At 59.0% G+C, this 25,666-nt stretch overlaps 3 protein-coding genes across 11 annotated transcripts in view; 2 read left to right on the top strand and 1 right to left on the bottom strand.

The window, feature by feature from the left end:
- Positions 1–1,898: 1,898 nt before the first annotated feature.
- On the top strand, positions 1,899–5,565 carry GGT6 (gamma-glutamyltransferase 6). 5 transcript variants are annotated; one of them, XM_004058315.5, is made up of 4 exons: positions 1,899–2,114; positions 2,736–2,938; positions 3,054–3,149; positions 3,435–5,565. In XM_004058315.5, the coding sequence occupies exons 1-4, from the start codon at positions 1,975–1,977 to the stop codon at positions 4,475–4,477; spliced, it is 1,482 nt and encodes a 493-aa protein (XP_004058363.3). In that variant the 5' UTR covers positions 1,899–1,974; the 3' UTR covers positions 4,478–5,565. The 5 variants fall into 5 exon arrangements, with proteins under 5 accessions (XP_004058363.3, XP_004058365.3, XP_018868577.2 ...); XM_004058317.5 differs by having other exon boundaries at positions 1,901–2,114; positions 3,036–3,149; XM_019013032.4 differs by having other exon boundaries at positions 1,902–2,114; positions 4,025–5,565.
- A 1,163-nt stretch (positions 5,566–6,728) lies between these two features.
- Positions 6,729–24,181, top strand: MYBBP1A (MYB binding protein 1a). 3 transcript variants are annotated; one of them, XM_031003239.3, is made up of 26 exons: positions 6,729–7,362; positions 7,585–7,680; positions 8,261–8,344; positions 8,446–8,520; positions 8,622–8,729; positions 9,912–10,087; positions 10,246–10,413; positions 10,540–10,657; positions 12,136–12,431; positions 13,040–13,150; positions 13,829–13,954; positions 14,168–14,335; positions 14,421–14,520; positions 16,545–16,641; positions 16,750–16,901; positions 17,166–17,252; positions 17,339–17,473; positions 17,577–17,747; positions 18,116–18,273; positions 19,537–19,789; positions 19,961–20,086; positions 20,170–20,238; positions 20,815–20,922; positions 21,142–21,243; positions 22,603–22,739; positions 23,111–24,181. In XM_031003239.3, exons 1-26 carry the CDS (start codon positions 7,165–7,167, stop codon positions 23,664–23,666), a joined length of 3,975 nt encoding a protein of 1,324 aa, XP_030859099.3. In that variant the 5' UTR covers positions 6,729–7,164; the 3' UTR covers positions 23,667–24,181. The 3 variants fall into 3 exon arrangements, with proteins under 3 accessions (XP_030859099.3, XP_030859100.3, XP_055223160.2); XM_031003240.3 differs by lacking the exon at positions 22,603–22,739 and having other exon boundaries at positions 7,068–7,362; XM_055367185.2 differs by lacking the exons at positions 6,729–7,362; positions 7,585–7,680; positions 8,261–8,344; positions 8,446–8,520; positions 8,622–8,729 and having other exon boundaries at positions 9,977–10,098.
- The window catches only part of SPNS2 (SPNS lysolipid transporter 2, sphingosine-1-phosphate), a 40,395-nt gene continuing 38,778 nt past the window's right edge, over positions 24,050–25,666 (bottom strand). For all 3 annotated transcript variants that reach the window (XR_008673121.2, XR_008673120.2, XM_004058314.5), the window contains one exon: positions 24,050–25,607. The gene's annotated coding sequence lies outside the window, so the exon portion shown is untranslated. The remainder of the gene's footprint in view (positions 25,608–25,666) is intronic.

The following is a 25,666-nucleotide window of genomic DNA, read 5'->3' as shown; positions in this document are numbered from 1 at the left end:
AATTATTTTATGACATAAATGTCATAAAATCATAAAAATGGTCATTTTGATTCCCATCTCCCCACCATTGGCAAAATTAGAAGGTGGCAACCCTAGGCTGCTCTATTTGGTTGGTTGGTTGGTTTTTTATCGGCCCAAGAAAAAAAAAAAAAGGAAACCAAAGGTTTCTCTGGGGAACTAGAGACAGAAACCAGCTAAGGGAAGAAACAGGAGAGAAAGAAGTGAACACAGCAGGTGTACACTTTTTTTTTAGACTGAAGGTGTGGTTCCAGGACTGTGGCAATTAGGAAAGCACATTCTAGACCCTACACCTGAAGCCAGACTTTCTAGGAGGGGAGCCTAGCGATCTGACTTAACAAGCTCCTCAGGTGATCGTGATGCACACCAACCTTAAAGAACCCGTGTACTTGCTCGTGAAGAGGCCGCGAGAAAGGGAAGCAGCTGGAGAGCCAGATGGGATGATGGATGATTCAAAGGATGATTTTTATGGTTGTTGTTTTAATGTAGAAAATACCTGAGCTTTTTCATTTTTACTTTTTTATTGAAAGACAATATTCACATAGAAAAGTACACGTCATCAATGCCCAACTCGATGCATTTTCACACCCAGGGCACTCGTGTCACCAACCCTCAGATTAAGAAACAACATCTCGGCCAGGCACGGTGGCTCACACCTGTAATCCTAGTACTTTGGGAGGCTGAAGCGGGCGGATCACCTGAGGTCAAGAGTTCAAGACCAGGCTGGCCAACATGGTGAAACCCTGTCTCTACTAAAAATACAAAAAATTAGCCAGGCGTGGTGGCATGTGCCTGTAATCCCAGCTACTCGGGAGGCTGAGGCAGAAGAATTGCTTGAACCCAGGAGGTGGAAGTTGCAGTGAGCTGAGATTGCACCATTGCACTCCAGCCTGGGCAACAAGAACGAAAATTCTGTCAAGAAAGAAAGAAGAGAAAGAAAAGAAAGGTAAAGGAAAAAGGAAAGGAAAGAAAGGAAGGAAAAAAAGAAAGAAAGGACATCTCCAGCATTCCAGAAACCCCCTGGTACCTCCTCCAGTCACTATCTGACTTCTAAGGGCAGACTGTTGTTGCTCTTTCGTTGTTGCCTGTTTGTGTACTTTGTGTAAATGAAAGCATATAGCGTGTGCTGTCTCCTGCCTGGCTGCTTTCCCTCGTCCTTATGCTTGTCAGACCTGTGTATATTATTGCATGTAATTGTAGATCACTCATTCTCATTGCTGCAGAGTGGTCCATTGTGACTTACATCATTCATTCTAACGATAATGGATGTTTGGGCACTTTCCAATTTGCGGCTGTTACAAACAGCACTGTTTTGCAACAAGTCCTTGATGGGAATCCCAGAATGAATTTAGAAATGTTGGTTTCCAGGCTGTGGCGCTACCTTCTGGACAAGAGTCGCAAAACACGCACAGGGAGTTATGAACCAAGTTGCTCCCCAAAGAAACCCAGACCCAGAGTAGCCACAGGCTGAGCCTTAACCCCGGCCAGAGACCAGACACCCCTAAGCCAGAACCTAGTCACGTGCAGACTCAAGCACGTGGGAGCTCTGACCCAAGCCACCGTGTAACCGTAGCTCTAATTCAAGTCCACAGTCCCTAGAGTCCCAGGTGGGATCCATGGGCTACATCCCCCAAGGGGAGGAGCCCAGCAGGTGCCCTGAGTATCAAGGTTGTGGCATTAAGGCTGAACTCCTTCTCGACCTCACTGAGCTGTGGCCCCTTACAGGCAGTCACACCGGGAACCCTATCGCGAGAGCTCCTCGGGCCTTGTGTCCTAATGGGGCAGGCTCACATGCAGCCTCCTTGGCCCCGTGCCCTGCCCAGACCTGTTCTGGATTCCACCCCCACCCTTCCCCAAGGTCGCTGCCACCTCCCACCTGCCAGGCTTGGGCAGGGCCTCTGAGACACAGCTGGGAAGGCTGGCAGGCAGGAGGGCTGAGGCGAGCACTGGGGGGCCATGGAGCGGGCAGAAGAGCCCGTGGTCTATCAGAAGCTGCTGCCCTGGGAGCCAAGCTTGGAGTCGGAGGAGGAAGTGGAGGAGGAGGAGACATCAGAGGTGCTGGTTCTAAACCCCTGGAGGCACCAGGACTCTTCCAGGTAAGTAAGGGAGGGGTCTGGGCACCAGGCTCCCCAGGCTTGAGGTTGGCAAGTCCCTCTCTCTGGAGCCCCTCAGGGGGACCAGGCGACTCCCCGCTGGGTTTAGCTCCAGGCACTGTATGGTCAATTTGGGGGAAAACCCAGGCTGTAGCCCGAGACTTGGCCTGACCCAATCAAAAGTCTGTGCATCTGGAGGGACATTTGTACCAAGCCAGCCTCTGTCCCATCTGCTGCTTTGTCAAAGGTCCCCAGCCCCCAAGTCCTGGTGCAGGAGGCACCTGCTGGGCAGGTTGGGGCCTGACTACGCCTGGCTGGGCCTGCTCCCCAGCCCCTTCTCTCCTGCCTGCCACACCCCACTGGGCCTCCCTCCCACCTGAGTGGACTCTGCCCCACCAATTTCCCCTCCAGAGGCTCCCTCCCTAGCTAGGCTCAGTTTCCCCAGGTGCTTTCCCATCTCCATGTCTGCCCAAGATGCACCCGCTGCCAAGAAGCCCTTTCTCCTTGGCCGACTTGTGCTCCTCTTGCTAAATCAAACCTTTTGGGAAATATTCCCTGGGGTCTCCTGGGGTCCTTGGGCATCCCTCTGTCCCAGCCGTGGCTCAGGACACCCCCCCTCTGCAGGAACAAGCCTGGCGGGCTGCCTGGAACCTGGGCCCGTGTAGTGGCAGCCCTGCTGCTGCTGGCTGTTGGCTGCTCCCTGGCTGTGAGGCAGCTCCAGAATCAGGGCAGGTCGACAGGAAGCTTGGGCTCTGTGGCCCCTCCACCCGGCGGACACTCCCACGGCCCTGGCGTATACCACCACGGTGCCATCATCAGCCCTGCAGGTCAGTCAGTGCTGGGGGTGGCTTGGGGGAGGGGAGGGTCAGGGGTCACCAGCCCAGCCCCCCTCCTTGCTGCATGACAGTGCCTTCCTTGCTGCAGCCACATGCTCCCACCTAGGCCGAGAGCTGCTTGTTGCCGGGGGCAACGTCGTGGATGCTGGAGTTGGAGCTGCATTGTGCCTGGCAGTGGTGCATCCTCATGCCACGGGGCTAGGTCAGTGACCCCTGACCCCAGACTGCAACCCCAACCCACAGCCTGATCAGTGACCTGGAACTTAGGGAGTCAGTAGCACTGACCTCAAGGCTGCTAAGTGAGCAGGACTTAGGGTTTGGGCAGCAGTCCAACCCCAGGCTATGACCCTTGAGCCCAGGTCTGTGGAACTTTGACCTCAGGCCTGGTCAGTAACTCCTGATCCCAGGCTCAGTCAAGGGATCTTGACTGAAACAAGTCAGTGACCCTTGACCTGCGGCTGCTGAGGGACCCCTCTGTCTCCTGCAGGTGCCATGTTTTGGGGCCTCTTCCACGATAGTTCCTCAGGCAATTCCACGGCCCTGACATCAGGCCCAGCACAGACCCTGGCCCCCGGCCTGGGGCTGCCCGCGGCTCTGCCCACCCTGCACCTGCTGCATGCACGCTTCGGCCGCCTGCCCTGGCCACGCCTGCTAGTGGGCCCCACCACGCTGGCTCAGGAGGGCTTCCTGGTGGACACACCCCTGGCAAGGGCTCTGGTGGCTCGGGGCACAGAAGGCCTCTGTCCACTACTTTGCCATGCTGATGGGACACCCCTGGGCGCTGGGGCCCGAGCCACCAACCCACAACTGGCAGCTGTGCTTCGCAGGGCAGCCCTCGCTCCCACCTCAGACCTTGCTGGGGATGCTCTACTGAGTCTGCTGGCGGGAGACCTGGGGGTGGAGGTGCCCTCGGCTGTGCCCAGGCCCACTTTGGAACCAGCAGAGCAGCTACCTGTGCCCCAGGGCATCCTGTTCACCACCCCTAGTCCCTCAGCTGGCCCAGAAGTGCTGGCACTGTTGGAGGCAGCCCTGCGCTCTGGGGCGCCCATCCCTGACCCCTGCCCACCGTTCCTGCAGACTGCTGTGAGCCCCGAGAGCAGTGCCCTGGCCGCCGTGGACAGCAGCGGCTCTGTGCTCCTTCTCACCTCCTCACTCAACTGCTCCTTTGGCTCTGCACACCTGTCCCCAAGCACTGGGGTTCTGCTCAGCAACCTGGTGGCCAAGTCTACCACTAGTGCCTGGGCCTGCCCCCTCATCCTCCGTGGCAGCCTGGATGACACAGAGGCTGATGTGTTGGGGCTTGTGGCTTCAGGGACCCCTGATGTGGCCAGGGCCATGACTCACACCATACTCAGGCATCTGGCAGCAAGGCCCCCTACCCAGGCCCAGCACCAGCACCAGGGTCAGCAAGAACCAACAGAGCATCCCAGCACTTGTGGCCAAGGGACCCTGCTCCAGGTGGCAGCCCACACAGAGCACGCCCATGTCTCCAGTGTTCCCCATGCCTGCTGCCCCTTCCAGGGGTTCTAACAGGATGGGGGTGGGTCTGGCAGAAGGCAGAGTTATCTGAAGCATGGGGGCAGGAGCAGAGCAGACACAGCAGCAATGGAGTGTGCACCCGCAGGGTGTGGTGGCTCACACCTGTAATCTCAGCACTTTGGGTGGTCAAGGCAGGAAGATACCTCGAGGCCAGGAGTTTGAAACTAGCCTAGACAACAAAGCAAGATCTCATCTGTACTAAAAATTCAAAAATTTGCCAGGGGCGGTGGCACATGCCTGTTGTCCCAGCTGCTTGGGAGGCTGAGGCAGGAAGCTCGCTTGAGCTCAGGAGTTCAAGGCTGCAGAGAGCTAGGATCACACTACTGCACTCCAGCCTGGACAACAGAGTGAGACCCTGTCTTTAAAATAATAATAATAATGATAATAAATAGCTGGGTGTGGTGGCTCATGCCTGTAATCCCAGCACTTTGGGAGTCCAAGGCAGGTGGATCACCTGAGGCTAGGAGTTCAAGACCAGCTTGGGCAACATGGCGAAACCCCGTCTCTACTAAAAATACAAAAAATTAGCTGGGCATGGTGGCGGGCACCTGTAATCCCAGCTACTTGGGAGGCTGAGGCAGGAGAATCACTTGAACCCGGGAGGTGGAGGTTGCAGTGAGCCAAGATCGCACCATTGCAACCCCACCTGGGCAACAAGAGGGAAACCCTGTCTAAAAAAAAAAAAAAAAAAAGGATTTATTATGTGCTCACTGCTGGCTCAGGCCCCAATCTCTGGCCTTTTAAGTTACCTAGACTTGAGTTCTGGCATCCAGAGCTAACACAATCATTCTTCAGATCACCCACACTGGATGGAATCTCTAGCTGTTTTATCAGCTAAGAACATCAGGGTAATAACGAAAAAGCAGTAGGGCCTGGGGCTAGCACTGAGTTCAGATCCAGCTTTCAGGAGGACAGTGGAAAGAGTGCAGAGCCTCTGCCTAGGCCCTGGGCCCCACGAAGCAGGACAGGCAGAGCCCAGGGTACTGCTGGCATCTCTGTCCTTCCCTTCAGGACACCCCTTACCTATCTTCCTCAACCAGACTGGGTACAAAATAAAGATCAAGTCTCCTGGAAACCAAGCACCATTCCTGCTTCTTGGTTAATTTTCCAACAGCTTTTGAAGCAAGTGGAGTCAGGGCTTCCCTGATGGGCAGCACAGGTGACCAACAACCAGAGAGGGGAGAGCCTGGGTTGGTATCTTTCAGCTTCCTCCTGCTCCGCTCACCTCCTGCCTCCTGGGGCACCAGATGTGCAAGGTGAATGTTTTCATTTCACTTTCTAGAACAGACAGCAAAGCAGGGAAGCGGCTGAGAGGGTGAGAAGGCGCCCCAGGGGCTTGGGTACAAAGGGCTTGGAGCTGAGCGTGTGGAAATTCAAGGCGAAGGTTAGCCCTGACCTCCCCTAAGGGTTAGGTCCTCTCTGGACCACAGCCCTCTATAAACAGCTTCTCAAACCAAGAAGCGAGGGTGACCAGTAGCAGTTCCCCTCCCCTGCCATTGTAAAAGGCTTCTCTGATTTAATAGACCGTTTGATCCCACCACCTCTACCTCCCACTCCCAAGAAAATTCTTCCCCGTAATGGCACCACAATGTACCCAGTTATTTTAGTCCCAAACCTGGCATCCCCCTCATTTCCTCTCCCCCGACATCTAACTCAATCACCCACCCCACCTGCTCCACATCAGCCCAAATCTGACCTGTTCTCATTTTCCCTGGGTCCAGTCTACCACTGTCTCTAAATGGTCTTCCCGTGCTTCCACCTGCGCAGACCTACAGTCCATCCCCCACACAGCAGCCAGCATCATCTTGTTAAAATGTAAATCGGATCCAGGCTTGCCCCTGCATTAAACTCACCAGTGACTTCCCATCACCCTCAGAATGAAATCCCAGCCCAGGGCCCCATGCAGCCTTGCTTCTCGCCAGCCTCAGCCCCTCCAGCCCTGGGTCTCTGTAGTTGCAAGGCTTGGGATTTCGTCCCCTTAGATCCTTGCAGGAGTACGGGGGAGGGGGGCCCTTCTTGTCACTCAGCTCTCATCCCAAATGCCACTTCCTCACAGAGGCCTTCCCTGACCAACCCCTCAAATCATTATTGTAGACCCTATTGAACAGTAATTAGCCGTGTTTTTAACGGGTGATGTATTCACGTTCCAGCATTTAAATGCCTCCTCCTGACCCTTGCATTCCTAATTCTCTTCATAATTATGATCTTTTTAAATGCATTTGGCTCCGTGTTCCTCCACGAGAGCAGAGGCTTTGTTCCAACCGCCTAGCACGGCTCGCCAGCAGGAGCCCAGTAATTGTTGAATGGCTCAATGTTCGGAGCGCAGGGGCCGCTCTGGGACGAGGCGGATCGAAGTGCTACACCTCGGTTTGTTTCCGAGATGGGCCCTTAGAAATGCCCCCATGGGGCTCCAAAGGGGCAGATGCCACAGCCGCCAGGGCGGAGCGGGTGTGAGCAGAAGGCTGGGAAACCCCGCGCGCCGCTAGGCGAGGGACTTCCGCTCAGAGCTACGGCGGAAATGCCGCTCTTTCTTTGGGCCGGTCTCTCTTAGTTCCCCCGCCCCTCCTGGTTCTTCCGCCTCCGAGCCGACACAAACCGGTGCGCATGCGCCGTGCCCTGACCTGGAAGCGGCTGGGGCCAGAGCACACGTGTTTCGTGTTTCGGTGAGTGTGGCGGAGATGGAGAGCCGGGATCCCGCCGAGCCGATGTCGCCTGGAGAAGCGACGCAGAGTGGCGCCCGGCCTGCCGACCGCTATGGCCTGTTGAAGCACAGTCGCGAGTTCTTGGACTTCTTCTGGGACATTGCGAAGCCCGAGCAGGAGACGCGACTTGCGGCCACGGAGAAGCTGCTGGAGTATCTGCGCGGCAGGCCGAAGGTGGAGTGGCGGGGTCTGGGGCAGGGGCTGCGCACATCCCGTCAAGGAAGCGGCGGCGGGCCCGGGTCTGGGGCAGGGGCTGCGCACATCCCGGCAAGGAAGCGGCGGCGGGCCCGGGGATTTGAGAGTGGGGGCACGTGGTCGCGAACCTGGATGCCAGGGTGCGCGGGGGCGTGCACCTTGTTGTCACCATTGAACACGAGGGTGTGCTTGGTTCCGCAGGGGTCCGAGATGAAATATGCCCTGAAGCGTCTAATCACGGGACTCGGGGTCGGGCGAGAAACAGCCCGGCCCTGCTACAGTTTGGCCCTGGCACAGGTGAGGTGGTGCTCCTGGCAGGGTCCCAGCCATCCAGGTCAAAATGGTGGGGTATGAGGAGGGCCGGTGTGGTGTCTCAGCTGTGGCGGAGGGGCAGCCCGAGAGAGAGGTCGGGAGTGGCAGAGGTGACTGGAGGCCAACCTGAGGGAGGCCTCTTCATGAAAGTGGAGAAGGTGTGAGCAAGGCCTGGCCAGGTTTTCTATTTGGTGCTTGGGTTGCCCGGCCTCTTAGGTACACTTTCTGGGAGCAGTGAGCGCTGGGTGGGCTCCCTTCGGCCTGCAGAGGCATTCAGCTGATTGGAGTAGACCACTCTGAGGAGCCTTGACAAGGGGCAGAGCAATAAAGACCCAGGCCTGCAGGATCAGCCTGAGGGTAGCTCAGACCACGTGCGGAGAGAAGACCCAGTGGCTGAGAATTTCAGACTAGTAATCTAGGGGCCATAGAAAGTACATAGAAGGTGGGACTAGGGACCTGAGGCTTCTTGGGAGAAGTTGAAGGGGGAAGGGAGGTTAAGGTTTGTGAAGACGTAGCTGGGCCACTCTCCTGAACCCTCTTCCTCCTGCCACACAACTCCTGGAAGCTGTTACAGTGTTTTGAAGACCTCCCCTTGTGCAGCATCCTGCAGCAGATACAAGAAAAATATGACCTGCATCAGGTGAAGAAGGTGAGAGTGGGGCCAGGGAGGTCAGCAGCCCCAGGGGTGGGAGGCTTGGGGAATGGGGAGTCCCAGGGCCCCTCATGCCTGTGCCTGGAATCCTTTTCTAGGCAATGCTGAGACCTGCTCTCTTTGCAAACCTGTTTGGAGTGCTCGCCCTCTTTCAGTCAGGTCGGCTGGTGAAGGTAAGAGCTTTGGAGGGACTGGGGGAATGTAGGCTGGCTTGGGATGGGTGGGGGACAGTAGTGTGCCCTGCTCATACCCTCTGTCCCTCTGTGGGGACCAGGACCAGGAGGCACTGATGAAGTCGGTGAAGCTGCTGCAGGCCCTGGCTCAGTATCAAAACCACTTGCAGGAGCAGCCCCGGAAGGCCCTGGTAGACATCCTCTCCGAGGTATGAGCTCACCAGCTGTGCGGGCTCAGGCAACACTTTGTTACAGAGACATCAAGGGGGCTCGGATGAGAATCTGGAACAGCACTGTTCCATAGAAATACAAAGATGTATAATTTGAAGCGTTTCAGTGACTTTGTTGAAAAGGTAAAAAGAAACAGGTGTCATTTAGTAACATTTAGTGACATTTGACTTTATCTGGTGTATCTAAAATATTATTTCAATGTGCATTGGTATAAAAAAGTGTTGAGATATCTTACACTCTTTTTGTCAGGTGTCTCCAAAATCCAGTGTGTATGTTACACTTAGGCACACCCCTGTTCAGATTAGCCACCTTTCAAGAGCTCAGCAGCCCTGTGTGGCTGTGGCTACCGTATTGGGCAGTGCAGCTCTAGAACTGTGCCTGGCACGTGGCAAGTATATAAAACGTTTGCCATTGTTATCCTGGTCAAGGCTGGCCCATTGTGGGCCTCCACTGCCCTACTTGGGAAGGTAGCACCCTAGGCCCTTTTGCCACCGAAGAGAAAGGCAGGGGTAGCAGGTCCCCAGGCCAGGGCTTACTGTGCAGTCTTGACCTCAGAGCCAGAAGGACCTGAATTCGAATCCCAGCTCTCCACGTAGGGCTCCTTGTATATGAAATGAGCTAGTACTCTGAAATACCAAAAAAAGGAATAATTAAAAGGGTAGCTTTGATTGGGCATGGTGGCTCACGCCTATAATCCCAGAACTTTGGGAGGCCGAGGTGGGCGGATCACTTGAGGTCAGGAGTTCAAGATCAGCCTGGCCAACATGGTGAAACTCCATCTCTACTAAAAATACAAAAATTAGCTGGGTGTGATGGCGCACACCTTTAATCCCAGCTGAGGCAGGAGAATTGCTTGAACCTGGGAGTCGGAGGTTGCAGTAAGCCAAGATCACACCACTGTACTCAGCCTGGGTGGCAAAGTGAGACTGTCTTAAAAAAAAAAAAAAAGGGAGGGGGCAGGTACCTCCAGGGGCCAGTTAGCGTCAGTGGGATGCTTGTCAAAAACCCCGCTGCCTGGGAATTTGAGTTTTGTTAGCAAATGGCCTCTAATGACTCTGGTGCCTCACCAGGTGGCCCCGTGTCAGGAGCAGGTAGTAGAACAGGATCCACCAGGCTCACCCCGCAGAGGAAGCCACGATTTCTTCTCCCTCCATCCTTAGGTCTCGAAGGCCACATTGCAGGAGATCCTGCCAGAGGTCCTCAAAGCCGACTTGAATATAATACTCAGCTCCCCTGAACAGCTAGAGCTCTTCCTCCTGGCCCAGCAGAAGGTGCCCTCCGAGCTCAAGAAGCTGGTGGGATCCGTGAAGCTATTCTCGGATGAGAATGTCCCCAGGTGTGATGGAGGTGGGCGGATTTGCCCTCCCTGGGGCCAAGGGCCTGCATCTGGCCAGGCCCAGATTTGTCGTTTGGCCTGGGGGTGTCCCGGCTGCTCTTGTCACCCTGGCCCTTACCCGTGAGGCGAGTGTTCCCTGAGTCCCTTGCCCTCCGCAGGCTGGTGAATGTGCTGAAGATGGCCGCCGCCTCTGTGAAGAAGGACCGCAAGCTGCCCGCCATTGCTCTGGACCTGCTCCGCCTGGCGCTCAAGGAAGACAAGTTCTCACGGTTCTGGAAGGAGGTGGTGGAACAAGGGCTGCTGAAGATGCAGTTCTGGCCAGCCAGGTACGGGCGACGCGTGTCCTCTCTCGGCCCCCTTCCCTGTCTGTGAAGTGGGCTAGGCCACTAGTCCTGAGGTCCCCACCAGGGGCACCAAGGGCTCTGACCAGGCTCTGTCCTGCACCCCCTTAGCTACCTGTGTTTCCGCCTGCTGGGCGCGGCCCTGCCCCTGCTGACCAAGGAGCAGCTGCAGCTGGTGATGCGGGGAGACGTGATCCGCCATTACGGGGAGCACGTGTGCACTGCTAAGGTGGGTAACGCCCGTGCAGCTCAACACTGCCAGAAAGGCTAGACGTGGAGCTCTCCCTGCCAAAAAGGGGAGCAGGGCACCTCGGGGGCTTGGCTAGAGCTATGGGTGTCCCCTCCGTCTGAGTAGTGAGCTGCCTGAACCCCTTTCCCTTGGACAAATTTTTTTCTTTTGAGATGGAGTTTTGCTCTTGTTGCCCAGGCTGGAGCGCAGTGGTGGGATCTTGGCTCACTGCAACCTCTGCCTCCCAGCTTCAAGCGATTCTCCTGCCTCAGCCTCCTGAGTAGCTGGGATTACAGGCCCCCACTACCACACCCAGCTAATTTTTGTATTTTTGGTAGAGACGGGATTTTGCCATGTTGGCCAGGCTGGTCTCGAACTCCTGACCTTAGGTGATCCACCTGCCTTGGCCTCCCAGAGTGCTGGGATTACAGACGTGAGCCACCGTACCTGGCTTCCCTCTGACAGTTTTGATAAAGTCAGGCCCTTCTGTCAGCAGGCCCCCTTGTGGGCATGGATAGCCAGCAGGCTGTTCAGACCTCCCTCTGCCCCCACCCACGTGGCAGTGATGAGAACAGTCGTCATGACCGTGTTTGGGCACCAGTGAGCCTGGTGCCCAGTAAGTGCTGCTGGGTTGACTGTTCTCACCAGCTCATTTTATCTTTGCAGTGAGTTTCAGAGAGCTGTCATTCTGGGTGAGGGGGAGACTTGAAGTATCAGGCAGTGGTTAAGAGCTTGGGTTTGATGGTGGTGCACACCTGTAGTCCCAGTTACTCGGGAGGCTGAGGTGGGAGGATCCCTTGAACCCAGAATTTTGAGGCTGCAGTGAGCCATGATCATGGCACTGCACTCCAGGGGCACAAGTCTAAAAAATTGAAAGGAAAACAGCTTGGGCTGTGAAGCCGGACTTTACCCCACTGGGAGCCTCTGACCCTGAGAAGTTACCTCTAGGTGTTTTTGTGTCTCACTGTATTCACCTGTGCAATGACAATATTGGGCAACTGCAGAGGGTTGCTAAAAATGCTAAGCTGCCGCCCAAAAAGGCGGAGCGCGGGTGCTGGCACTGAGTAAGCGCGTTGAGAGGTGGTTGTTTTTGGTCCCGAAGATGACACCAAATTGGCAGCGTGGGCTTTGAACCCAGTCTCACCTCTTAACTACCACTCTGCCCTGCATTGAGCCAGGAAAACAGGCCATCCCCATCCAGCAAGGCGGAAAGAGGGGCCTTCTGGGGCCGGAGGTGCTGAAGCTGGGGCAGTCAGACCCACAGAGGCCTTGACGCCAGAAAAAAGCACTGGGGTGACGGGACTGTTGCAAGTTCAGGCACAGCCTAGCTGTGTACAACAGGAGATTTCCGGGGCTCGGTTTAACCTGTAGTGGGCACAAGCCTGGTGGGCTGTTGCCCGCCTGCCCCCGGGCTGTTGGGTTGTTAACCGCCTGCCCCCCTGGGCTGGTGGGCTCAGCGCCATGCCTAACTCTTGCAGCTCCCAAAGCAGTTCAAGTTTGCCCCAGAGATGGACGATTACGTGGGCACCTTCCTAGAGGGGTGCCAGGATGACCCTGAGCGGCAGCTGGCCGTGCTAGTGGCCTTCTCATCTGTCACCAACCAAGGCCTCCCTGTCACGCCTACTTTCTGGCGGGTCGTGCGGTTCCTGAGCCCTCCGGCCCTGCAGGGCTATGTGGCCTGGCTGCGGGCCATGTTTCTCCAACCAGACCTGGACTCCTTGGTTGACTTCAGCACCAACAACCAGAAGAAAGCCCAGGATTCATCGCTCCACATGTGAGTGGACCCTGGGGGAGGGCACCTAATTTAGGAGTTAGCTTCCTAGGCCTGCAGAGCCCCGTGACCCCAGCCCGCCCTCCACAGCGTCCTGGCTCTAAACCATGAGAGGAGCGAGGGGAAGAGCCTTAGCTCTCATATGAGGCCTCAGTTTACTTGTGTGTCCCCACACTGGCGATTGGGATGGGGAGATCTTGGAGTCCTGTCTCCAAGATCAGGCAAAGGAATGTCCTGTTTTTGCCGGTTTTTTTTTTTTTTTTTTTTTGACAGAGTCTCACTCTCTGTGGCCTAAGCTGGAGTGCAGTGGCGTGTGATCTCAGCTCACTGCAACTTCTGCCTCCCGGGTTCAAGCAATCAAGTGATTCTCTGCCTCAGCCTCTCCAGTAGCTGGGACTACAGGCACCCTCCACCACACCCAGCTAATTTTTGTATTTTTAGTGGAGATGGGGTTTCACCGTGTTGGCCAGGCTGGTCTCGAACTCCTGACCTCGAGTGATTGGCCAGCCTTGGCCTCCCAAAGTGCTGGGATTACAGGTGTGAGCCACTGGGCCCAGCCTGTTTCTGCCAGTTCTAAGTGGCTCACATGACCTCGCCTCCTGCCCCGCTAGGCCTGAGCGAGCTGTGTTCCGGCTGAGGAAATGGATCATCTTTCGATTGGTGAGCATTGTGGACAGCCTGCACCTGGAGATGGAGGAGGCCTTGACTGAGCAGGTGGCCAGGTGCGAGCTGTGCTGGATTCCCAGCTTCCCATGGGCGTGTGGCCAAGGAATGGGGCCCCTTAACTCGTCCTAGTTTGCATCCCCTGGAGCCAGAAGCCTTTGGGTTGAGTCATCAGTGGGGGGCAGGCACAAGGGGACTTGGGAATTCCTCAGGAACCTGTGAAGGGAAGGGGCCCAGGAGGCACCCAGCTGCAGGGGCCTAAAAGGTTCAGGTGTGCTCTGCGCGCCCTGCAGGCAGCTTTTGCACGTGGGAGGTGTCAGGGAAGCCTTCTGCCCCACACCTGTCTCGTCTGTGCCAGTGCAGAGCTGGGTGCTCACGTCACCCTCAACATGCACGGTTGCAAGAGGGGCCTGTCTCATGTTCGCAGGAGCAGTGACCTGACTTGGCCATGACCACACAGCCTCCCATCTGTTGGTTCCTTGAGAGGGGCACTGACTCTCTCTAGCTCGGGTTAAACTGCGTTCAGCTGGGGATCCAGACCAGAGAAACGGCCCCTTCCCATCCTAGCCCAGCCCAGCCCCCTCCAGCCTTGCCCGTCAGGCCCCCGAGGACTGTACCCAGGGCAGAAGGGCTCCTCCTCCTCCTGGCCTTGTACCCTCGGTGGTACCATCCAAGGAGGGGAGCCTGTAAAAACCAGTGGCAGTGAATGGCTATGGTCACTCTCCCCCCCTCCCCAGGTTTTGTTTGTTCCACTCGTTCTTTGTCACAAAGAAGCCCACATCCCAGATCCCTGAGACAAAGCATCCGTTCTCCTTCCCTTTGGAAAACCAGGCCCGAGAGGCTGTCAGCAGTGCCTTCTTCAGGTGAGTCTTGGGCAGCCCAGGAGAGGTCCGAAGGTGGGAATGCCTTGAGGGCGCCTGCTCCCTCCAGGTCCCCTAAGCTGGGAACAACGGCAGAGGCCCCCGGAGTTCTAGTAGGTCCTGGAGTGGCGGGAGACCGAGCCCTGGGGAGGGCGGAGGGAGGTGGCTACATTGACTCATCCGGTCTGCTGACCCCAAGACCCATCCCTCGCCCAGTCTGTTGCAGACCCTCAGCACGCAGTTCAAGCAGGCACCAGGCCAGACCCAGGGTGGGCAGCCCTGGACCTACCACCTGGTGAAGTTCGCAGACCTCCTGTTGAATCACAGCCACAACGTGACCACCGTGACACCCTTCACTGCGCAGCAGCGCCAGGCCTGGGACCGGTGAGCACGTGGGATTTCCAGGGGGTGGACAGGACGCTGCAGTCTAACTGGTGCAGGGGCCTGGGAATCGCCTGTCTCCCCGCAGGATGCTGCAGACTCTGAAGGAGCTGGAGGCCCACTCCGCAGAGGCCAGGGCTGCTGCCTTCCAGCACCTTCTGCTCCTCGTGGGCATCTACCTCCTCAAGGTACTGGGGCCTGGGAGGGAGGGGCCATGAGCCTGGGGTTCTATGGCACAATGGGCCCCCTACCGAGAGGCTTTTGAGGGCTGTGCGGGTTTCCAGGAAAGGTTCTGGGGGAGTTAAGTTGGGAGGTTTTTGAAGCCAACCTCGTCACAGGTGGAAACATCCCTCCGGCCACTTAGTGGCACCAGCTGGTGTCCTAGGCTTTCCATGCAGGGTCTCGTAATCCCCACAGCTTTGAGGCAGACACCCCCTCTCCATGTTTGACATGGAGAAACTAAGACTCAGAGGCAAAGGAGCTTGTACTGTACCCCCAGCTGTGGGAACACCTTCTGGTGATGGGCTCTCCTGCTCGGTTCTTCCCATCAAGAAGCCCTGACCACATTCGAGGCTCAGTACGCTGATTTCTTTTGAGTTTTCTTCTCATGACATAGGAGGCTCTTACTGGGGCTGCTTCAGGTCTTATGTAGCCTGAGTAGGTGGGTCTCTCGCTTGCTCCCGTCTGGCCACTTGACTGCGGTTGCCTTACTTGCCAGCTTTGGTTATTCTGAGCCCAGCATGTGGATGAGCTGTTTGGGGAAAGGTTGGCCACGATGCCCCTTCCAATTCTTGGCGTCAGGCCTTTGATAGCAGCAGAGTCCTGGTGATTCCAGGACACATGTGGAGCCTGCCCCCAGCCTTGGGATCTCTGAACTTGACTTGGACAGAGGAGGCTGCAGTTTGCTGTGTCAGAGCCTTAGATAAAAGGTGCAGCCCTGGCCAGGCACGGGGCTTGCACCTGTAATCCCAGTACTTCGGGAGACCAAGGCAGGTGATCACGAGGTCAGGAGTTCAAGACCAGCCTGGCCAACAGAGTGAAACCCCCTTCTCTACTAAAATACAAAAATTAGCCAGGTGTGGTGGCAGGTGCCTGTAATCCCAGCTACTCAGGAGGGTGAGGCAGGAGAATTGCTTAAACCTGGGAGGCGGAGGTTGCAGTGAGTTGAGATGACACGACTGTACTCCAGCCTGGGCAACAGAACAAGATTCTGTCTTAGCAGAAAAAAAAAAAAAAAAGGTGCAGCTCAGAGAAGGACGGGGACCTGCTTGGGCACACAGCCTGGGAGCCGGAGAGCAATGACAAGGGCTTTGGGCTGCTTTGTCCCACCCTGGCCTAACGTTTAGTTCAAGCTGCCGACTGCATTATGAGGGGAAAGTCTGCTGTTTAGGTACCAAAGATCACACAGTTTTGAAGAGCTCCTGCACACGCACATGCGCACACCACGCCACCTCACTCGAGTCTGGGGTTATCCCCAGTCAGATGAGTTCAATGTAATTAAATTAGTTAAAACTAATGACTTTCAATTCTGTCTCTCATGCCAAGCCAAGCGTGGAGGGAATAATCTAGAATTATGAGTTGGGGGCTGGGGCTTGCTGGCTTCTCTGGGACCCTGACCATCCTTGTCAGGCTCTGCCTTTCTTGAGTGTCCAAGGCGGAGTTGGACTCCTTGTCCCCTGCAGGCTTTTGGATCCTGTAGCTGCGTATTAGGTGTGAAAAAGCCCTCAGCCGGGCGCCGGGGCTCACGCCTGGAATCCCAGCACTTTGGGAGGCCAAGGGGGGCGAGGGGGTGGACCACCTCGTGGTCAGGAGTTCAAGACCAGCCTGGCCAACATGGTGAAACCCCATCTCTACTCAAAATACAAAAATTAGCCGGTCATGGTGGTACACGCCTGCAATCCCAGCTACTTAGGAGGCTGAGGCAGGAGAATGGCTTGAACCTGGGAGGCAGAGGTTGTGGTGAGCCGAGATCAGACCACTGTACTCCAGCCTGGGCAATAGAGCGAGACTCCATCTCAAAAGCCCTCAGCTGTTGGGGTGTCCAGCTGGGGTCTTCTGTTCTGGATTGTGGGGGTGACTGGCCAGGGCAGGCCAGTGGCTGGGGTGTTGGAGGCTTCTTGATGCCACTGCTCCCATTTGGCCAGCCCCTTGCCTGGCTTAGAAGGGCTGGGGACAGGGCCTGGCCCCAGTGTGTGTCCTACCCTGCCCACAGTCCCCTGCAGAGAGCTGTGACCTGCTGGGTGACATCCAGACCTGCATCAGGAAAAGTCTGGGAGAGAAGCCCCGCCGGAGCCGCACCAAGACCATCGGTGGGTCCTTGCTCCTGGGACAGGGTGTGTCCTTGGTCATGAGAGGGACTAGAGTGGTGGGGTGGGGCCAGCGGTCCCCTATCCGGGCTCAACCCCTCCCTCTTGCAGACCCCCAGGAGCCCCCGTGGGTAGAGGTGCTGGTGGAGATCTTGCTGGCCCTGTTGGCCCAGCCCAGCCACCTCATGCGCCAGGTGGCCCGGAGCGTGTTTGGCCACATCTGCTCCCACCTGACCCCACGTGCCCTGCAGCTAATTCTGGATGTGAGTTGGGACCTTTGGGAGTGGAATGTGGGCTGGGGCTCACTGAGCAGCGAGCTGCACCAGGGGTGCCGCTTCAGCCTCCAGCCTCCCTGCCGGGAGCCTGCCGCCGGTGGGAGGGGTCTCAACGAGGCCTTGGCCTGGCCTGGCCACCTCTCCTAGGCTCTGTTTTCTTCTGGGAAATGGAGGCCTTTTGTCAAGGCTGAGTGGGGCCTGGAGAGGAGGGCGGGGGCCGCAAATGGGTCAGTGGCTGGCACCCCTCCCCAGGTGCTGAACCCCGAGACCAGTGAGGATGAGAATGACCGTGTGGTGGTGACGGACGATTCTGATGAGCGGCGGCTGAAGGGTGCAGAGGTGTTGCCAGCACGGGCCCGGGGGGGGGGGCGGTGGGGAGTGGGACGATCGGGGAGGTGTATGACGCGCCTGCCTCTACCACACAGGACAAGAATGAGGAAGGCGAGGACAACAGAAGCTCAGAGAGTGAAGAGGAGAGTGAGGAGGAGGAGCGCGACGGGGACGTGGATCAGGGCTTCCGGGAACAGCTGATGACTGTGCTGCAGGCTGGGAAGGCGCTGGTGAGCGGGGGAGGTGGGCGGGGGGCGGCCGGGGAGGGCTCGGGTGTCCCCGTGTTGTGTGCCTGCCCGAGGCCAGGCTGACGGCTGGGCCTCTGTCCCTCAGGGTGGAGAGGACAGTGAGAACGAGGAGGAGCTGGGGGACGAGGCCATGATGGCCCTGGACCAGAGCCTCGCCAGCCTTTTTGCCGAGCAGAAGCTGTGTATCCAGGCCCGGCGAGACGAGAAGAACAAGCTGCAGAAGGAGAAGGCTCTGCGGCGCGACTTCCAGATCCGGGTGAGCCTGGGGGCGGGCCGCACCCACCACTGCCTCCCTGCGCACCCACCCCCGTCTCCCTGCGCACCCACCCCCGTCTCCCTGCGCACCCACCCCCGTCTCCCTGCGCACCCACCCCCGTCTCCCTGCGCACCCACCCCCGTCTCCCTGCGCACCCACCCCCGTCGCCCTGCGCACCCACCCCCGTCGCCCTGCGCACCCACCCCCGTCTCCCTGCGCACCCACCCCCGTCTCCCTGCGCACCCACCCCCGTCTCCCTGCGCACCCACCCCCGTCTCCCTGCGCACCCACCCCCGTCTCCCTGCGCACCCACCCCCGTCTCCCTGCGCACCCACCCCCGTGTTGCTGACCTGCCCTCCTGGCCGCAGGTGCTGGACCTGGTGGAGGTGCTAGTGACCAAGCAGCCCGAGAATGCCCTGGTCCTGGAGCTGCTGGAGCCGCTGCTGAGCATCATCCGGCGCAGCCTGCGCAGCAGCAGCTCCAAACAGGAGCAGGACCTTCTGCACAAGACGGCACGCATCTTCACGTGAGCACGGGGGTGCAGGGCGGGCAGGTGTGGCCGGCAGCCCGCAGGCACAGGAGAGCCAGAGCTCTAGGCTTGCTGTCTGCACAGGAAGGAGAGAGCCAAGCTTCCAGCCTGGGCCCCTAGCTCGCAGGCTCACTGCTCAGCCCTAGAGGCACACGTCACTTAGTGATTCCCACAGTCCTTGCTTCATCCCCACGTTCTCCCCATACAGTGCCAACAGTGCCCTGGAGCTGGGGTCCATCCCTGCCCTTGGCAGTCTCAAGTGGGGCTGTGCTGGGGTGGAGGGGGACAGTGGGTGCACCTGTGTCAGGGGACACCCAACCCAGTCCTCGGAGGTGTAGTGTGCATGGGAGTTTGTCAGGCTGGGAGGCCTTGGGCAGGGCAGAAAGGGAGGAAGAGCATCCTGACGGGAGCTGGTCAGACACGCAGCTGGAAGGTCAGGCAAGCAGCGAGGCCACAGACCCCTGCACCCTCGCAGGCCCTGACCCTAGCGGTGCTGGGGGCCACAGAGGCATTATCAGCAAGAGCACTGGCGTGGGGAAGGGTCTGAGTCTGGTTTCCCTTTTCAGAAATGGCTGGCAGTGTGGAGAAGGGTTTGGGAGGGGCTGTGCTGGAGGCAGGGGGCCCAGGAGGGAGGCGGTGGCAGGCGTGGGAGAGACAGGCAGGCACCTGGTAGACCTGCCTTCAGAGCTCAGGTGCTGGGGAGGTGAAGGCCTGGGAGCTGGGGCGCTGCGTGGATAGTCAGGAGGAGTGGGGAGTGTGACTGGCAGTGCATTCTTCACAACCCCAGGCCCGCCTGGGCCACGCCTTCTCAGATAGTTCTGCCAGCGTGCGTGGACAGTGTCGTTTGTTGAGCATCCTGCCTCTTGCCCCCATTGTATCCCCGGCCCTGCAGGGCCACAGAGGGTTCTAAGCACATGAACCCTTGTCTCGCTTTACAAAAGGTCTGAAGGCCACTGCCCTATGAGAGACAAGTGTGGACAGGAGGGGTGCCCCAGGCAGGCAGTTGGCCCTTGGTGCCGCCTCCACTCAGGGAGCTGTTCTGTTCTCCCCTGGAGTGCCCCTGTCATCCCAGCACTCTGAGCCCACACAGCTTCCAGGCAGCCTGCAGGCGGCCCTGGGCCTTCCTCTGTGGCCTGGGTCGCCTCTGTCGTCTTCTAGGTCTGTTTCCCCACTTACAAAGTGGGACTTGGGTTGGCTCTGCTTGGCGGAGCAGGGTGGACCGAGAATGTTCTGACCAGCTCTCGTCCTCACCACCCACAGGCACCACCTGTGCCGTGCCCGGCGCTACTGCCACGACTTGGGTGAGCGCGCAGAGGCCCTGCACGCCCAGGTGGAGCGGTTGGTGCAGCAGGCTGGCCGCCAGCCCGACTCCCCCACCGCCCTCTACCACTTCAACGCCTCTCTCTACCTGCTCCGGGTCTTGAAGGGCAATACTGCCGAGGGCTGCGTGCATGAGACACAGGAGAAGCAGAAAGCCGGCACTGACCCCAGCCCCATGCCCACGGGCCCGCAGGTGAGCAGGGCCTGGCCCAGGAGCAGCCCCAGGCATTTCACAGCCAGGGAGTGGAGGCCAGGACTTCCCCAGGGCCCAACTCTCAGCCTTCTGATGAAGGTAGGCCAGGCTCTGCTCCCATCCCAGGGACCCCTCTCCTGGCCTCACCCAGCTCGCTCTCCCCTGGCCTAGGCTGCCAGCTGCTTGGACTTGAACCTGGTGACCCGGGTATACTCGACAGCACTGAGCTCCTTCCTGACCAAGCGCAACAGCCCCCTCACAGTTCCCATGTTCCTCAGCCTCTTCTCCCGGCACCCGGTGAGTGTTGGGGCCTGCCCTGCTTCCTCATGGTCCCTGCTCAGCCCAGCCTGCACCTCACAGCCTTTGTCACTCCCCACCAGGTGCTCTGTCAGAGCCTGCTCCCCATCCTGGTCCAGCATGTCACAGGCCCGGTGCGGCCCCGTCATCAGGTGAGGCACTTCCCAGCTCCCAGCCCAGGGCCTGTCTGAATTAACCCACTTAACCCTCTTCTGACTGGATATTGTGAGGCCCCAGAGCGCTGTCCTGGTGAGCACGGGCACAGCTGTCCCTGCCCCACTGGCTTGGCTGTGGTACACGGTCTCTGAAGGGGGTGGCCGTGCCCTGGCCCCTGCCACACAGTGAACACAGAGGAGCTCAGGGGGCAGGGCCAGCCTCACTCCCGCAGCCACTGCTGCCCATCTGGCCACACACAGGATGCCCCTGGTAGTGTCTGCTCTGGTGCCAGGGCTGTTGGGGGCAGGCTGGAGGAAGATGGCACTAAGCCAATAATGGGCAGGAATTGTCCCAACCTGAGGTCCCACCTCTATCCAGCTGGGAGGCCTTGCTGTCCCCACCTGCACACAAAGGCACAGGAGCAGGTAGTCACAGAGCCCAGACTCAGAGCAGCAGGCAGCCTCACACGCTGCCCACAGCAGTGCCCAGCGGGCCCCGAGCCCTCATGCATCCCTGAGCCATGAGCACCCAACGTGCCAAGGCTCCTGCCACCCACCTTTGCCCACCCACAGGCCTGCCTGCTGCTCCAGAAGACCCTGTCCATGCGGGAGGTGAGGTCGTGCTTTGAGGACCCCGAGTGGAAGCAGCTGATGGGCCAGGTCCTAGCAAAGGTCACCGAGGTAACAGCCGGGGGGCGCCCTTTCCCCACCCCCTCAGAATCAGTTCTCCGGGAGACCGATCTCTGGGAAAGAAGTGAGGATTGGAGCCTGAGTCCAGAGTGGGGAGAACTGGGGTTGTCCCAGGAGACGGTCCCTGCCTCTGGACTTTACTTCCGGCTGGGAAACAGAAAGGCTTTGAGCAGCTCTCCGGAGTGCCTCAGCCTGGCCACCCTTCCCTAGAACTTGCGCGTGCTGGGGGAGGCGCAGACCAAGGCGCAGCATCAGCAGGCACTGTCCTCCCTGGAGCTGCTCAATGTTCTCTTCAGGACCTGCAAACATGAGGTGAGGCAGGGGCCCAGTCTGGGGTCGTGTTGGGGTTCCTCTTGGGGGCCTTGGGGCCTCCCGGCCAGCAGTGCCATGCCCGGGCTGGACTGCGGGGATGGGGGTCATGTGGGGAAACTTCTTGAGTGCCTGGGCCAGGGCTCTGGGCTGCCATTTGGGCAGTTACCAAACCATGGATGGGTGAGTGACTTGGGAAGGGACTGTGCCACCCTGTCCTCCTCCTGCAGGGCGGGGTGAGAGGGGGTGGCACTGCCACATCCCGTGAGAAAGCCGAGAAGGGGCTGGCAGGGCTGGAGACTGTGGAAGGGTTGGAGAAGATTCAGGGTGAGCAGCCAGGTTTCCAGGCCTGGTGCAGGAGTGTGGGCAGCCATCAGGGCAGGGCTGGGAGGCAACTGGAGGTGGCCATCTGGGTCCCCCGGTCTGGCCCAGAGGGCAGGGTTTGGGAATCTTCAGCATAGGTGCTACTCAGCCCTTGTGGAGGGAGAGCTTGCCAAGGGTGTGCTGGCAGGGAGAGGCAGGGCCCGGGACGGGGCCTTACAAAACTGGCTGATAGTGAGGAAGCCAGGCGAGCAGGGCTCCTGGAAGCTAGCGGATTCCAACAATAACCCATTCAGGATGTGCAGGAAGGTGGCAGGGTTGGGTGGGGAAGCGCTTTGGCAGCCCCGTGGTGATGGAGTGCTGGGGAGTGGCCCTCTTGGAGGTGGGTGGGCCCGGGCCACTGCTGGAGGGGAGGACACCGAGACTCTGAGACCAGGCCTTTGGCTATGGGAAGGAGGAGAACCAACACCTGGGGCGCGTGTTTCCTCCCTCGGTAAGAGACACGGATGACTTAACAGGCAGAAGGAGAGGCTGAGGCCCAGGAAGGGGCAGGGGTCACTGGTGAGGCAGCAACAGGGCAAAGGTAGAAAGACTGGGAGCCCGCGAGAGGCCCCGCCCTCTGCGGCCCCCACAGCTCTGCCTTCCCACCCTCTGCGGCCCCCACAGCTCTGCCTTCCCACCCTCTGCGGCCCCCACAGCTCTGCCTTCCCACCCTCTGCGGCCCCCACAGCTCTGCCTTCCCACCCTCTGCGGCCCCCACAGCTCTGCCTTCCCACCCTCTGCGGCCCCCACAGCTCTGCCTTCCCACCCTCTGCGGCCCCCACAGCTCTGCCTTCCCACCCTCTGCGGCCCCCACAGCTCTGCCTTCCCACCCTCTGCGGCCCCCACAGCTCTGCCTTCCCACCCTCTGCGGCCCCCACAGCTCTGCCTTCCCACCCTCTGCGGCCCCCACAGCTCTGCCTTCCCACCCTCTGCGGCCCCCACAGCTCTGCCTTCCCACCCTCTGCGGCCCCCACAGCTCTGCCTTCCCACCCTCTGCAGAAGCTGACCTTGGACCTGACGGTGCTCCTGGGTGTGCTGCAGGGGCAACAGCAGAGCCTACAGCAGGGGGCACACTCCACCGGCTCCAGCCGCCTGCACGACCTCTACTGGCAGGCCATGAAAACCCTGGGAGTCCAGTAGGTTCTGGGAGGGGGAGGCACACCTTGGGCAGGGGCTGGGAACACCCTCACGCTGCTGCACACACACGCTGCTGCACACACACGCACGCTGCACACACGAACGCTGCGCACACATGCACTCAAGCGCATGCTCAGATGTGGGAGCTGTAGGACCCTCACAGGACCCAGGGGCCTCACGGGACCCTCATGGGACCCTCATGGGACCCTCATGGGACCCTCACGGGACCCAGGGGCCTCACGGGCCTCACAGGCCTCACAGAACCTAGGGGCCTCAGAGGACCCTCAGGATCCAAGTGGAGGTAGCAGTCGCAGTGGCGGTGGCTGCTGCCCTCGCTGGGCACCTTCTAACCTTGCTCACTTCCCTTCAGGCGCCCCAAGTTGGAGAAGAAGGATGCCAAGGAGGTCCCCAGTGCCACCCAGAGCCCCATCAGCAAGAAGCGGAAGAAAAAGGGATTCTTGCCAGAGACGAAGAAGCGCAAGAAACGCAAGTCAGAGGATGGCACGCCAGCGGAGGATGGCACACCTGCAGCCACTGGCGGGAGCCAGCCCCCCAGCATGGGCAGGAAGAAGAGGAACAGGACAAAGGCCAAGGTCCCAGCCCAGGCAAACGGGACGCCAACCACCAAGAGTCCAGCCCCTGGCGCCCCCACCCTGAGCCCCAGCACCCCTGCCAAATCCCCAAAACTGCAGAAGAAAAACCAGAAGCCGTCCCAGGTGAATGGAGCTCCCGGGTCCCCCACGGAACCTGCAGGCCAAAAGCAGCATCAGAAGGCTCTTCCCAAAAAGGGGGTCTTGGGCAAATCACCACTGTCCGCGCTGGCACGGAAAAAGGCAAGGCTGTCTTTGGTCATCAGGAGTCCCAGCCTGCTTCAGAGTGGGGCCAAGAAGAAGAAAGCGCAGGTGCAGAAGGCAGGGAAGCCCTGAGCACAGGTACGGGCCCCCCTCAGCCCCTGCCTCCATCTGCCTGAGACGCCTATTTTTTTTTTTTTTTTTAACCATGATTTTAATACGCAAGCTGTTTCTAAGGCGCCAGCTCTGCCACTGGGGAGGGTGGCTGTTGCCACCTGCCCGGGCATCCTGCTCTGGCAAGCACAGCCTGAGCCATTCCTGCAGGGGTCCCAGGGTGCAGAGACCTCCCCGCCCCCGGTTCTGGGCTGGGACCCTGGCTCCAGGGCCATGTCCAGGGCTCTGGTGTTTGCCTGGGTGGGTGCAGGTTGATGTGCTGGCTGCAGGCAGGTGTGACCATCTCTCGTGCCTGCCACCCCTTTGCCCCCAGGCTTTTTTGCTGTGAGGGAGCCACCAGGGGGTGATTTAAATAGGTTTATTTCTTCATTTACAAGAGAAATCTATTTGGCTTCTCTCTTAAGACTCTGAGATTCACAATCAGCAGCTCTAAAAAATAAAGGAGCAGTTTGGCTTCCGGAAGGAAGAGGAGGCAACACTCGGACCTGGTTCTTGTACAACAAGAAAACATCTCTGGGGCCCCGCTGAGGCTGGAGTGGGGGTGGAGGCTGGTCTTTGGAGGATACCACCCCCACCCCATCCTCTTGTCAGGCCCTCGGGGTACCCCAGAGCTTGGTGGGTGAGTATTCCACTAGCTTACACACCACTGAAGCCACAGCCAGCCAGTAACCAAGGGGCAAGAAGAGCATTGTCCAAGCTGGCTCTTGGGGGGTCTCCTATTGGCCACAAGGCCCCACCCGCACCAGAACCACCTTGATTGCAGCAGAAGTGCAGGGAGTGGGTGACGTAGGGGGCTAAGCTCCCCCAAAGCGGGTTGGGGCTGGTGTGAAGTTGGCAGCTGCATCCTGGTGTGTGCATGGATGGGAGGGGGGTGATTGAAGGCCTGGCCCCCGGGGTCACTTGGTGGAATGCCAGTAGCCAGTGTTTGGGTAGGGGCCGGCCTCTCCTGGGGCCTCAGCCTCAGCTCTGGGGCAGGAAGCTTTGTGGATAGCTGCTTCCTCCAGCAGCCGGAGCCCTGGCTACTGCCCCATGGATTCTGGGAATGGTCTCCTGGGCCCTGCCCCTGGAAAAGGCTCAGCTCAGCCTTGGGGAAGGAGTGGGTTCCTGGCTTGGGGGGTGGTGGCAGGGAGAGAAGCCCTGCAGAGGTGGGCTGGTGTGCACCTCCCAGAGACCTTGAGCCTGGGGGCACAGGTGGTGTACAGCTGCAGCCAGGGCCTTCACCCCTGGTGATGCCAGCTTGTCAGAACAGTCCCCATCTGGGACCTCCAGGCTGGGAGCCAACCCGAGACAGTGTCCTCCAGGGAGTACCCAGAGACTTGGGCGCCCAGCTTCATTTGCCAGGTTGAGTCCAATATCCCTAAGGTCCGAGGCCCAGCTGAGCAGTGGTCCCTGCACACCAGGCCCTCACGTGAGCCTCAAAGCCGGGACTGCCGCCCTGAGGCCTGGGCCACCTGCTCTCTGTATGGTCCAGGGTCTGTTGAGTCTTCAAAGCTGCAGATCGTGCTTTGCCCAGCAAGTTGTGTGGGAAAGTCCAGCCCCCTGGCCCTTCGTTCCAGGGAGGGCAGGGACTTGCCCAAGATCACATAAGCTGGTGGCAGGCCAGGCTCTCCCCGGACACCCACTTGGGGCTGTCTTCTTCCTTGGCCCCAGGGGCCCTGCGGCCCAAACCTAGGACTGGGAATCTGTCCAACCGTGTGGCTCCAACACACACATCCTTCCAGGGTAACTGAGGACACAGCCTCTTCTTGATGCCAGTGCCACTCAGCAGGCCTGGGCCAGAGAGGGTGGGTGCCTAGCCGTGGATCACACAGAAAGCTTTGGGGCAGCCCAGCCGGTCCCGGATGCTGTAGGACACCTCCCAGACTAGGGGGGAGTGTGGGTTCTTCATTGTCCCAATGGCACCTGGGGAAAGGGGTGTCAGGTCAGCAGTGGGGCTTAGTGGGGCCCATGCCAAGGCTGCC

The sequence above is a fragment of the Gorilla gorilla genome, chromosome 19 (genome assembly GCF_029281585.2).
Source record: "Gorilla gorilla gorilla isolate KB3781 chromosome 19, NHGRI_mGorGor1-v2.1_pri, whole genome shotgun sequence".
Lineage (NCBI taxonomy): Eukaryota > Metazoa > Chordata > Mammalia > Primates > Hominidae > Gorilla > Gorilla gorilla.
This window is presented reverse-complemented; position numbering and strand designations above follow the sequence as displayed.

What these genes read in the sequence shown, in the direction of transcription:
- GGT6 (XM_004058317.5), top strand. Translation starts at nt 1,975, where the DNA reads ATGGAGCGGGCAGAAGAGCCCGTGGTCTATCAGAAGCTGCTGCCCTGG. An exon ending in AGGCACCAGGACTCTTCCAG is followed by an intron (nt 2,115 to 2,735) that starts GTAAGTAAGGGA and finishes CCCCCTCTGCAG; the next exon opens with GAACAAGCCTGGCGGGCTGC. An exon ending in TCCTCATGCCACGGGGCTAG is followed by an intron (nt 3,150 to 3,434) that starts GTCAGTGACCCC and finishes TGTCTCCTGCAG; the next exon opens with GTGCCATGTTTTGGGGCCTC.
- MYBBP1A (XM_031003239.3), top strand. Translation starts at nt 7,165, where the DNA reads ATGGAGAGCCGGGATCCCGCCGAGCCGATGTCGCCTGGAGAAGCGACG. An exon ending in GGCGGCTGAAGGGTGCAGAG is followed by an intron (nt 17,253 to 17,338) that starts GTGTTGCCAGCA and finishes TCTACCACACAG; the next exon opens with GACAAGAATGAGGAAGGCGA. An exon ending in AAGACGGCACGCATCTTCAC is followed by an intron (nt 18,274 to 19,536) that starts GTGAGCACGGGG and finishes CACCACCCACAG; the next exon opens with GCACCACCTGTGCCGTGCCC.